A 12,349-nucleotide genomic window follows, 5' to 3' on the forward strand; every position below is an offset into this window, starting at 1 on the left:
TGTGGGGCTCCATCCCAGGACCCTGGGATCATGACCTGAGTCGAAGGCAGAGGCTTTAACCCACTGAGCCACCCAGGCACCCCTTAACCGGCAATTCTTGATTAACGAGTCTCTAAATTCACTACGTACACAGAAGAAATTACTAGTTAGTTCCTGCTTCTTCCTTAGTCATCTGGATAAACACAGATGTTCATTCTTAACTTTTTCTCAGATGATACTGAGAATTCATTATAGGCTTAAAAAAGAAAAAAACCCCAAAAAACAAAAAAAAAAAAACACCACCAGCTTGAACACACCTTACCGAAGTGGAAGATTCATTTTAACACTTTCTAAAACAAGAACCAAACATCAGGTCAGCCCTTCTAAATAACTCACACATGTTCTATATATTTAAATAATCAGTGGCAAACAGATAAAACAATAAGTAATCTTTCATTGTGGTTCCTTTTACTTACATGAAATCTCTGATCCACCTCACAGTTGACCTGTTTTCTGAAATCCTTTCAAATGAACGACAGAAAAGAAGGAAAAACAGAAGCTGGCAATCAGTAATAAAATTAAAAACGAATTAAGTAATAAGTAAAAGGCAATGAGTTAAATTAATTTTTCCTGATTAAATTTATAGAATGTTATCTATTTGCAAAGACTCTACACATAAGTATATGATTATATTCCCGTATTTTATTTTTATAAGTTCTAGCCGCAGCATAAGACACATTGGGGAGGTATCATTCACATGCCAGTACCTTTTGTGCAACCAGGAAAGTAAGGCGCCGTATCCCATGCTCAACCAGGGTAGCTTTCTACAAACAAACATGTGAAAGAGAAGACAGATGAGATCTCCATTCATCTTCAATTTTATCCCACTTGGTCTTCATAAAGCTCTGACAGGGTAAGAATCCTTTTTGGATCTCTACGTCTTACCTCAGTACCTTCAACTTGCAAATAAACAAATCTCAGCCTGGCTCCAATGGAATAGGTTTCAGATATTAATCTGGACAAAACTGAAGGACAACTTTGTAGGGAAGGATCTTATGAAGTCACCTAAATTCTCTAAAGACTGATTTACCTCAACGTGGAGCTTAACACAATTTCTGCTCATAAAATCATACCTGGTGAGCCTGTATTCAACTATGAAGATTAATAAGGATACAGAAGCTAAATGTAATCCAGTAGAGGGAAAAGAAGAAATTCCCATAAAACAGAAAGCTCAGGTGTTACACTGTTATTTCCAGATATTACCCATCATCAGATACTGCACTCCTAGAATTCAACATAACAAGTCCTGACCTTTTACCCCCTGCTTTACATGAAGGTTTTTTTGTTAAGATTCTCTTTAAAAATCGGTAAAAGCAAATGTTTAACAGGCTTTTAAACTTAGTGGTTATTTACAGCTACACTTGGCAGAGGCAAGCAGTACATCAGGAGTGAAGAGAGACCAGTGGTTTCAGACCCTTCCATAAGTCTAGGGCCTTTGGATCTAAGCCTCCTCTATACTGTACAGCTCACTTACCTCCAAAGTAGACATGAAGAAGCACGTTAATAAATTAAGTAAGAGACGTGCTTTTAAAGGTCCCTAACGAAGAGGAGCTACATGCAACAAATAGAAAGGCAATTCCACCATCTGAATGGCCTGAGAGAATATACGAAGAATACAAACAGAAAAAAATATGTGGACTTTCACCACCTACATTCAGGCTTTAGTTTGATCACGTTCCCTGCTATAACTCGAACCAAGAGCTATGTTCCTAAGTCAGTCCTTAGCTTTCATGATATTATGCATTTTTTTACAGCCAAATTAGCTTCCCCTTATAAATAAGCACATTTCTGAGCCATTGTCCTCCTACTTCTCTATTTCTACTATGGCACTGCTTAGTCATAAAATTAACAGCATAAATAAAAGATAACTGGCAAAATTATTTTTCTAATATTAAATCCCCAGGCCAAACATGAATAAATTTTGGCTTAATAACATTTAAAAATGCTCTGTACTGGCATCATACCCATTAGTGTAAATAACCAAGTATTGAACTAAAATAAGAAAAAACTGTTTTAAAAGAACAGAGCCGAGTGGGGGCTGTAGTGGTTATTCATCTTTCAGCATGCCCAGGAACAGAAACATTTTTTTTTTTCAACAACACCAACAAAGAATTCCACTACAGCCAAGTCCTTCAAAGACAAGCATCAATAGCTATGTTCTGGCAAGGGAAGAAAATAACTTTAATAATGCCATGATTTAAAATCAAAATTGTTATTGCTTTTAAAATTCCACAAGTGGCTGACAATAACAGCAGAGCAACAGGATTCTGATTACATTGTAATAATGCGGGTCTCACAGCAAGTCCACAGCTATTACCCAGCGATTAGGCGTCAGCACCTGGAGAAACTCCATTTACACTGACTACTTCAATCTCCTCCACAAGTCATTTACAAATATATGATCCTAATTTCTATGAGAGAAAAAAAGACATGCTGGGACTAGAAGATTATTTGGACAATTTGGATCAACCTATTTGATAGTTTAATGTGTGCTTAAAAAAAAAAAAACTTTTTCTGAACTGCTAGGAGCATGATCAAGAACTGAAAAACAAAACTAGTTATGACTTCAGTTTTTTTTTTTAATTGCTTTTCCTCCCTTTTAATTTTTTTATTTTTTTCAAAACAAGGAGGTGAAAAATGCCAAATATTCATAGATAAGCACAGTACCTGATGCAGTGAATAGCTTTTCTAGGCTTAGAATGTCAGCACAGTGTACCCCCTAGCCTTCCAAAAAGCCATATGCAAAAATGCTGGATTTCTCTGTGCCTCAGTTTGAAAGTTCGGTAAAGGAAAAAGTCAATTTCTTATTGCCAGTTAATGTTACAATTATATGTAGTGAAAATAAGGAAACTGCTTCTGTAAATCAACGTGTAATGGTTAGAAGATCTGGATCTGAGGGTAATAAAAAGCTTAAAGTTGAGGTCAGATCAATCAAATATAGGCAATCAGTGCCTCAAAACCTGGGAGGAAATGGTCCTAGATCATTTCATCAAGCAGTACAGTCAGCAGACGTTACCTTGGTCACTGGTCTCAGGTTAATCTGAGGCAGTCACTAGTCCCAGACAAGAAGGAAAGTAAATTTCTAAAGAAAAATTCCCAGGCCTGTACCGTACCTTCACTTCTGTGAAAGTACCTTTTCCTTGTGTTGGCCAACTCGTGTTGGTCTCCCAGTCAGTTTATGGGTGTGAGAGGATAAGGGATTAAATGCTAAGACTCATGTGAAACACAAAGTGACCATCTCTTCCTAAGTACCTACCATTAGAATGGTACCATTCTAATGATACCATTAGAATGCCTATGGCACTAACTGTTTACACGGAGAAATCAAATTTTAAAAAACATCTCCTGACTTCTTTCTTTATAAAAAGCATGACGAGCTAGGAGTTCTCCATTCAAAGAAAACACATGGGTTTTTCTTGTCATGAAGGGCAGCTTGTCAAGAAGAGGGGTGGTTTGGCATCTATCGTGTCACAAGGATCTAGAATTGCAGGTTATTATTTGAGCATGCCTAACCATTCCCTCCAACTAGACTATAAGCAACTTCAGGGCCAAGAATGTATTATTTACTAAAGCACCCAAATCTGTGCCTCCTAGAGCTGGTATCACAAAGCCTCCCCTCCTTCCTTCCTCTCCTCCTGCTTGTTTTAAGAGCTATCTCAAATTTTATCTTTCATGAGGACTTCTTTGAGTAGTCCTCACTCAAATGTATTTTTCTTCTTTGCTTTTCTAACTGGTCAGCATACACTTATTAGCAGTCATAACACTTTTAATTTATAAAGAACTTCTATGTAAATGCTTTTCATTTGCACCTTATCACAATCCCATGGGGCTGGATTAGTCAGGAATTACTCTATTGTACACGGGGGAAAGCTCAAGCTCAAGTCAATTAAGGCCCCCTGATCACCTGCTGGTAAATGATATAACAAAAACTAGAATTTAAGGCTTGTCACGTCAGGTATCTCGAGGGTGAGAGAACCATTGCTGAGTGGGAGAATAACTTGGTAAGGGGCATTCTGGATGTCTAATTTTGTGGAGCTGAGCAGAATGGAAACTGGGAGGAGAACGAGAATACATGTGGATCGCAAGTAAACCTGTTGCTGTACCTCGGATGTGAGGCAAGAGTTTATACTGGAATGATGGTGGTCCAGAATTAAGAAATTGAGAAAGGGTAATAGACATGGCAAAGAAAACCCTCACGGGCCTGGTGACTAACCAAGATAGAAATAAACAAGCATAGATTGTGGGTAGAGGGGGTAGATCAATGGAACAGCAAGGAAAGGAAGAGGTCAATGATTTCTGAGTGACCAGGAGTAAAAGGTTGGTTATTTGGGTTTGTTTTGTTTTTGGAGGGGAAGGTGGGGGAGAATGAGGGGGGCTGGGGGAGTCATATAGAGGTGAAGGAAAAAGATGGAAATTTCGGTTTAAACTAGGATGTTTGATGTCAACACAAGATATCCCAGGGACACAAAATCAAAAGGAGGATAGAAGTGTAACTGATATTTTCAAGGAAGGGGAGGGAAGGACACAGAAGGAAACTCAGGAGAGTTTGCGCCTGGACATGTGGAGTAAAGTCACCAAAGGTAAATAAATATTCAGCAGGTGAATGGAACTTCAAGACAGAGCTCTGGGAAAGATTTAGGAACACAACTTACTTTCTTTAAAACATTCTGAACACTTGAGGTCTATATTTCTTGACATAAGACATTCATTATGTACTATTAAATCACTTTGGAATTTTACCTCTATAGGCAGAACTATGTAAAAGACATAGCAATTAACAGTGATAGGCATTGTAAGTAGCGACTGATTAAAGGGTAGATAGGATACACCAGCAAGAAAGCGGCCACCATCCATTTCCTCCCAACCAAGGACTTACGTTTTGTTGGGTAAACTCTCTGAACATAGCTGCCAGTCCATCATCCTCAATATCACAGTCAGTCTTGATAGCCACATTCAGAATGTGAATTGGTTCATCCCTAGGGACCTTAACTCAAGAAAAACCAGACAAAGAAATTTAGGAGGCCGGCTAATACAGAGGCAGAGAGAAGTTACAGCACTTGGTAGAACACCTGAAAAAGAAATATACCCCATGGGACATTCTGGTTTGCCCACGAGTATGAATAAGCAAATTAAAACCATTGCCCACCATCCACAACAGAGAGTAAATTAAGTAAACCACCTAGTTTTTCAAAGATAATGCAGTAAAGGCATTAATTAGAGGTGGCCTCAAATCTTGACTTGACATGAACTTGAAGGCCACTCAACTTTTTCACCAATAAAATGGGAATGAAACCATTGGCCACGTTTCTTCACAGAATGTAAAGCAATATGAGTGAAAGAAGCCATCTGAACATATTCCCACATACGATATTTCCTAACATGTATCAAATCGTGGAAGTATCAAACCAAGGAGAAATAACCTCATAGAGAAAAAACAAAACCATCTGTTCACTGAGAAATGAAAAGGGATTTAATACAAGGGTGACAAAGTTTTAAACAAAATGCCTCCTTTTTTCCTGCTATCTAACGTCTACAATTCCCGGAATACTACGAGAGCAGCATTCTGTGAGCATAAAAGCCATGGCTAAGACAGCAACCACAGCTCAAGACTTCAAAACAACATTCAGAAACTCAGAGGCAGCTGCAATGGATCTAGCTGAGCCCATTTGCTATTCTCATTATGGATTCCAAAATTAACACAGTTTTGTTTTTTTTTTTAAGTTAGAATTTATATTCCATTTGCTCCCCAAAATACTTTGATGAGGCATATAAAATTAAATAATACAAAGCAGGGTGAAAAGATGAATTCTTCCCTGTAATGTTCCAAAGCCAGAAAGATAGCATATACTACAAGTCCTGTGTCTAAAGTAACAGAGCAGTTTCCCAAAGGGCACACTATACCTTGTCCTCATCATACAGAGACGTGTGACCCGCCTCAGGGAACGTGGGGCTTTGGGGTGGAGAATCACAGAAGCAGCCCATCACTTCATCAAAGATCCTGAAAAATACCAGGGAAAGACCCACCATGAAAACCCAAATGGCAGTAAACCTAAGTGGCAGGAAACGAATGCTGCCACTGCCACTGCCAGCCCAGTCCACAAGAAGAATCTATCCCACTCAGGCTCAATAGTCAACCGACAGAATCACCAGGGGCTCGAGGTGACGTGCAAAATTTCACCAAGTGGCAGAAATTAGGAGGATGGATTGTTTAAACTTTAATAAACAATATGTATTTTTTCTTTGAAAAAAAGAATGATCTACAGCTTTTTTGTTTTTTTCATATGTAAGCTATAAGCACCGCTGTCATCATCGGTCTTAAAGTAACAGAAAGAGCCTGGGACTAGAGCAGTGACAGACCAATGTAATTACCCCTCCCCCTAGGGTAATGCATCAGTATACATCAAGAGATAGATGCTGAATGCATTTAATCAAAAGATGTATCGTCTCTGCTGGGGCTCACTCTGGTGTTGTGTTTAATTTCTCCTGACATTTCACTCATCACAGAGCAGACAGCTTCTTCTGTTAGCTCCTAAGGAAAAGATGGTTTTTGTTTGTTTCTCTTTTTCTGACCAGGCTCATATAACAAGTAGAGGCTTGTAGAGTCTGAATAAGAAGTAGAAATGGAAGAACATATACCTCTCCAAGGACCTATACAGCAAGGGCTGTATCTCCTTAACTGGCTCCTGGCTATTCTCGGGGCCTTTATTTACTTGGCAGAAATCAGAGTCCCCAAAACAGAGATGCCCATGGCTCCCCTTGCACAGACACAGTTCCTCAGTGTCTTACCTGACAAAATCTTCGAAAGTCCGAAAAGAGACCATTCCGCCCATCCGCTGACATGGTGGAGTGAATGAGTTATCCAAGAGCACATCGCTGACACTAGCTACGTGAGTCATGCCATAGTGGTTGAGGTTGGAGGAGAAGGACATTCTAAATGGTAATTCAATCAAGTGCATTAGATAAGGAAAACAGAAATAGGACTGGGAGAGTAACAGGAGAAAACTCTGAAGTAGGGTCAGGTTGCAGAGCAGATTTGGTTTTTTACCCACTATGGATATGACTGTCTTTGATGGATTCGTATGATCCCTTTCATCTGAATTTACCCCACACCTATTGATGCTATTTCTAGCATCCCAAAATTTCTCCAAATAAAAATCGAAGGATAGTCAAGAACTGTGTGACAGTTTTAATACAACGAAGCCATGATACATCTAATGAATGAATAGGACATAGGGGTTAAAAACCATCCTGCATCTTCCCCTTCCCTAAAACATTCCCTCTTAAAAAAGGAAGGAAGCAAGCCAAGTGGGTTGTAACTAGGCAACACTTAATCTATTAGAACTCCTAGAGAAAAATGCCTTAAGTAGTCACAGATACATATATGCATGTATAACAACAACTAAGTCATTTGGAATAGTTTAGTAAGGCATTGTAGAAAACATTATTTATCATATAGAAACAAGTCACAGTCTAGAAAAGGAGCTTTACTACGTTATTTACTTCTTCCTTTACTGGGCTGATGGGGATAGCAGTTATAAGGAATAGAGCTCCTCCCCTTTTGAAAAAGAGACTTTTAAAAACTCGAAACAGCAAAATTTCCTTTTTTATATTTAAATACTTCTGTATCAAAGGAAACATATCTTCAACTGAAAGCCCTTAATAAATCCCAGCAAGAGGCAAAAGGGCAGAGCGTGGGTCTCAAAGTATGTGTAAGCATGACAAACAGGTGCTAAATGGAGATGCTCAAGGAGAACTAAGCTTTCAGTCTACTGCACCTTGGCAGTATGTACCATTACGTCATACTGGGAAGTTATTTCGAAATGCCCAGTCGGGGCAGCCTGTTCGGAAGGACCAAATAAGGCTTGCCTGACATGATACCACCTTAGTGATCTGAAGCAAGTTCAGAGCAAGGCAATGACACCTGAATTTTGGGGAGCTGCTCAAAAATCTCCTTGAAGTGCAGCACCTGCCATGCTGCAGGTGGGAGAGAGGCGGCAATGGAGACTTAAGATCTGGGTACAGACTGTACTCTATTCAAAGTGTGATTATAAAAGGCAATGGAATTTTTCAGGGGATGGGAGTGCTGCTCACACAGACTATAAAGACTAACACTCCAAGTTTTTATTCCTTTGGCAAATGATGACTATGAAAAAGGCACTTCGTCTTTTTGACAGTACTAGAGAATGGAAAGGCAGAGTGGGAGAGGAAACAATTGATACCATGAATGAAACAAATAAGTGAAACACACATCAAGCAAGTCTTACACATGGTGCTCACTAGAAACTGGGATTCGGAGTTGTATGAACTCAGAAACGCTACCATCCTCTTTTCTAGGATCACCAAATATATTTACTAAAGGAGCAAGTTTGTGAGGCATTGTATCTTTTCTACCTGCCTGGCATTCGACAGGAAAGATAAAAGGGTTCCAGATAGCACTTAAAAGGAACTCCCTCTGAATAAGCTAAGAGGCTGCATTTGTGGCAAACATGGGGTTAAGTGTCTTTTTCACTCAACTGAACCCCAGGGGAAACAGCCACTATTCCGTTTCCCCTTCTCCTTCTCCTTCGCTCAGGGGCCAGGACATAGCTGCCCTCGCAGGCAGGAATGAACCAAGCCCACTCTCCAAGGGCAGACACAAAGACCAAACCAAAGCACTTCCCTTTTCTCTCCCCATCCAAATTGGACTCTAGAAGCTATAATCAGCTTCAATTACTTAATACTGAAAGGGAGAGGAACAAATTAAACATAAAGCCTATAAATATTTCAATGTATAATTGATCATCTACAAAGAGCTCGCCACCCACTTATTACTGCTTTGGCATTTTATAGATTCAACTCCAATCAGCACAGCTATCCTCTCAAACTTGCATCGTGTTGCCTTGCTTGGCTCAGAAGCAGGAAGAACTCAAAATACCAAAATGTGTTATGTTGGCCTGGAAACTTCTTCACAGGACCACACACATCAAAACTTAAATACACTTTCCGAAGGTTAATCTCATGAGTCTGAAATAAAATTAGACTCTCACATCATTGTAACACTTTAGAGAAGTAGCTGACAAACTAATAAAGCTAACAAACTGATAAAACATGAGATCAGCTATTCCTGCGTTTGCATTCTTCTTAAAAGGAGAAGCAAACTCATGAAACTAAAAAATGAAAAAAATTGTGAACAATTTGCCAGGGTAGGAGTAACCTTAAAGGCTTCTCCCCTGAATGCCCCAAACTAGACAGAGACTATAGTAGAAGAAGATGTTTACAGCAAAGCTGAACATCAGGCAGACAACTCCCCTATCATTTACAGCTAGATGGCTGGTGGGGGGGCTTCCTCATACTGAGGCTTTTCAAGTGTTGCTTTTTGAACAGCTGAAGAAAAGCTGAAGACATGTTTTCCAAAGAAAGAATAATTTAGTATGTCCAAAGGGGAGCTGAGGACTCCCTAGCAGAAGACAGCATATTACTTGTCAAACATGGTGTGATATTTTACCCTGATTTCACTATTCTAAGTTACAAAAGAGGTGCTTTTAATTGGAAAAGAAACTAAACATACGGTACCTGTTTAGCGTGGGGATGTTCCCTCTGTAATTAAACAACCACAGTTAGTTACTGTTCGGTTAGTGAAAGCCATAATAAAAGAATTGTCAGAGCAGATCCAGACTGGTCAGGAGGCGCTCCAGTCTGGCAACTCTGACATTCAGCAGACATAATTAAGTGCTCATTACCCTTTAACCCCCAGGGCACCTCCAAAGAGGCAGGCCTCCTGACCCAACTCACCACAGCAACTGTTGATGGCAAGGGTTGAAACAGGTTTACCATGGATTTTTAAAAATAGCTCTATTACAAAAAGTAATGCAGTATAGTGATAAAACGCAGCCTCACAAAAATTATTTTAGGCTATAGGGATGTGGTATAGTATCTTAAGCTTCAACATGAAATGTCATTCTTGACAAGATTCTTACAGAACCTTCTTTCTTGCTCCTGTTGTACTGAAAATTTAGTAAAGAACTCCAGAGAAGCTGATTTCACAGCCCCTCCCACCTCAATTGATTATCTAGGCTATGAGGTGGACTCACAGTCTCCTCCAAAGAAAAGTAGCCTGGAATGTGGATTCCCAGCTACCTTTTCTAAGCCCCTTTACCCATCCATGCTCCTCCTCCCACAGACCAGGGAGGCGGTAAGAGGAGGTGGTGGTGCTGGTAACGGGTGTGTTCCACACTCTGGGAGCTTAGAAAAAAACCTGAAAATCCTATAGGAATGTAATGATAAACACTTCTATGACTAAGCGATATACTTTGTTAAAATTAAGTAATTTGTACTTTTTTAAAATTAAACGATCTTAGGGTGATAATGACTTTTTAATATTGTTGCAATCACAAAAACTGTAGGCCTCAATTTGGCCAGCCCTAGGGTTTCCTGACCAAGAATGTACCAAAATCATGAAAGAAAGATTAGAGTAAGAATGGAAACTGCAAAGCAAGTCTCCTGCATTCTCTTTGGGCTTTGCCACCAAGGCTTTCCCTCCCCTCTCCTTAATTTGACATAAGTCATTTCCTCAACTTAAAAAAAAAAAAAAGTCTTTATTTTCAATGTGAAAAGGGCAAAGTTATACTTATCACTCACAATTTACCATAGTACTATAAGGGCAATATATATATATATATAAAAGAGTACTATAAGGGCATTGATTGGTTGATATCTTAACCTTCCAACATTCTTTTATCAGCATTTAATCACTGTTGGGGTTTTCTGGCACACACAGGACTTAATGGGCAGAACGTAGTGGGTGGTGCTGATGATATGTGGGAAGGAGGAGAGAGGGAGGAAAATGATGCACTTTCCATGGCAGTGAAAGGAGCAGAATAGACTGAGCTGGTCATATAAATAAAAAGCTGTGACATATCACTGCACACAAACTGTATACCTCGTGTGATTTGTGAGTAACAACGCTCTCTGCATCAAACCTGTATCACGCAGCAAATTCATAAGGCAGCAAGAGCAACCTCTGAGTGCAAAAACCTGCACCTTTGCTGTTTGGATTCTTTGAGCCTCTCATTCAGGGGATCGGGTTTCATTTTATAAGAGCTCCTTAGTCACAATGCCCGGTAGCCATCCTCAACAAACAAAAAGTATACACAGTTTCTAGGGCAGAGGGAGTTGTAGCTAAGCAGAAAACAGTAAACATGAACAAGAATATAGGAAAGTCTTCCTTTTCAGATAACAAGGATTCTAAAGAAAGAAGCCACCCGTACAGCCTCCTACCATGAACCTCAGGAGTTCAGAGAGAAGATTCCTACAACCAAAGCAATCTCAGGTGCCACTCATTCAGGTTTCTGGAATTTGGAAACCAATATCATCTCTCTCAACTGATAACCAATTTCTTAAATGAGTAAAGTGGTGCCACCATGTCTATAGCTGCACCATAATCCCTTCGAGAGTCTTTACAGGATGGGGGCCAAGTTTTCAGCCCAGAAGAAGCTGGACTGAAAAGATCTTCCCCAACAAAAAGCTGGCCCTTCTTCATCAGCAACTGTCAAAGCTCTCTTAGGGAGCCCCCTGCTGCTGTGTTACGGGAACCGGCACCATCTACACAGCATGGGGTAAGAACCAACATCTTCAGTGTTTAACAGAATGGCCCCAAATCATTCACAGGAGACGTGAATTTAGATGCAGCTTATCCTCTTGGGCAGAATAAGAACCTGTGGGGCTGCACAGGATATGAGCAGGGAAAGAAGGATCAACTCCATCACCAGGTAAATACTTAACCATGTCCACAATGATCATCTGTATATTTTGTTGCCCTAGACAGGGGCTCTTTGCTCAGTTTAAGAATGTGACCATTGTGGGATCTGCACTACTGTGAGACACTAGAAAACTAGATCCATGGACTGCATAAGGATGAAGAACCAAGGTAGAAACTGTATAGGAGTCTAATATTCCATTTATAGAGGTTTTAATAAAATCAAATCTACCATATTTCACTGCATAATCATCATGCAAAAACAGCCAAACTGCTCAACCTCTGGTAAGGCAGGCAACTGCATTTTCAGGTACATACATGGTATAAATTCATTTTTTCTTTAAGATTTTATTTATTCAACACGGAGAGAGATCACAAGTAGGCAGAGAGGCAGGCAGAGAAAGGGAGAAGCAGGCTCTCTGCTAAGCAGGACCCTGAGCCGAAAACAGAGGCTTATCCCACTGAGCCACCCAGGCACATGGGGTATAAATTCACTTCTTATTAGACATTTGCTGCTTCAACTATCAGAAGCACTTATCATAATGAATCTTTATTCACAGTGTTTTGATAAATACT

The 12,349-nt window shown here is 39.8% G+C and overlaps 1 protein-coding gene across 9 annotated transcripts in view; it reads right to left on the bottom strand.

The window, feature by feature from the left end:
- Positions 1 to 12,349, bottom strand: part of ACACA (acetyl-CoA carboxylase alpha) — a 285,737-nt gene that overhangs the window by 110,939 nt on the left and 162,449 nt on the right. For 7 of the 9 annotated variants that reach the window (XM_059149711.1, XM_059149708.1, XM_059149714.1 and 4 more), the window contains 6 exons: positions 9,592 to 9,615; positions 6,826 to 6,969; positions 5,941 to 6,037; positions 4,916 to 5,023; positions 747 to 803; positions 456 to 500 (listed from right to left, as the gene is read on the bottom strand). In XM_059149711.1, the coding sequence (XP_059005694.1) occupies positions 456 to 500; positions 747 to 803; positions 4,916 to 5,023; positions 5,941 to 6,037; positions 6,826 to 6,969; positions 9,592 to 9,615 (475 nt within the window). The remainder of the gene's footprint in view (positions 1 to 455; positions 501 to 746; positions 804 to 4,915; positions 5,024 to 5,940; positions 6,038 to 6,825; positions 6,970 to 9,591; positions 9,616 to 12,349) is intronic. The other 2 variants (XM_059149709.1, XM_059149710.1) reach the window with 2 other exon arrangements.

This window comes from Mustela lutreola, chromosome 15 (genome assembly GCF_030435805.1).
Source record: "Mustela lutreola isolate mMusLut2 chromosome 15, mMusLut2.pri, whole genome shotgun sequence".
Classification (NCBI taxonomy): Eukaryota; Metazoa; Chordata; class Mammalia; order Carnivora; family Mustelidae; genus Mustela; species Mustela lutreola.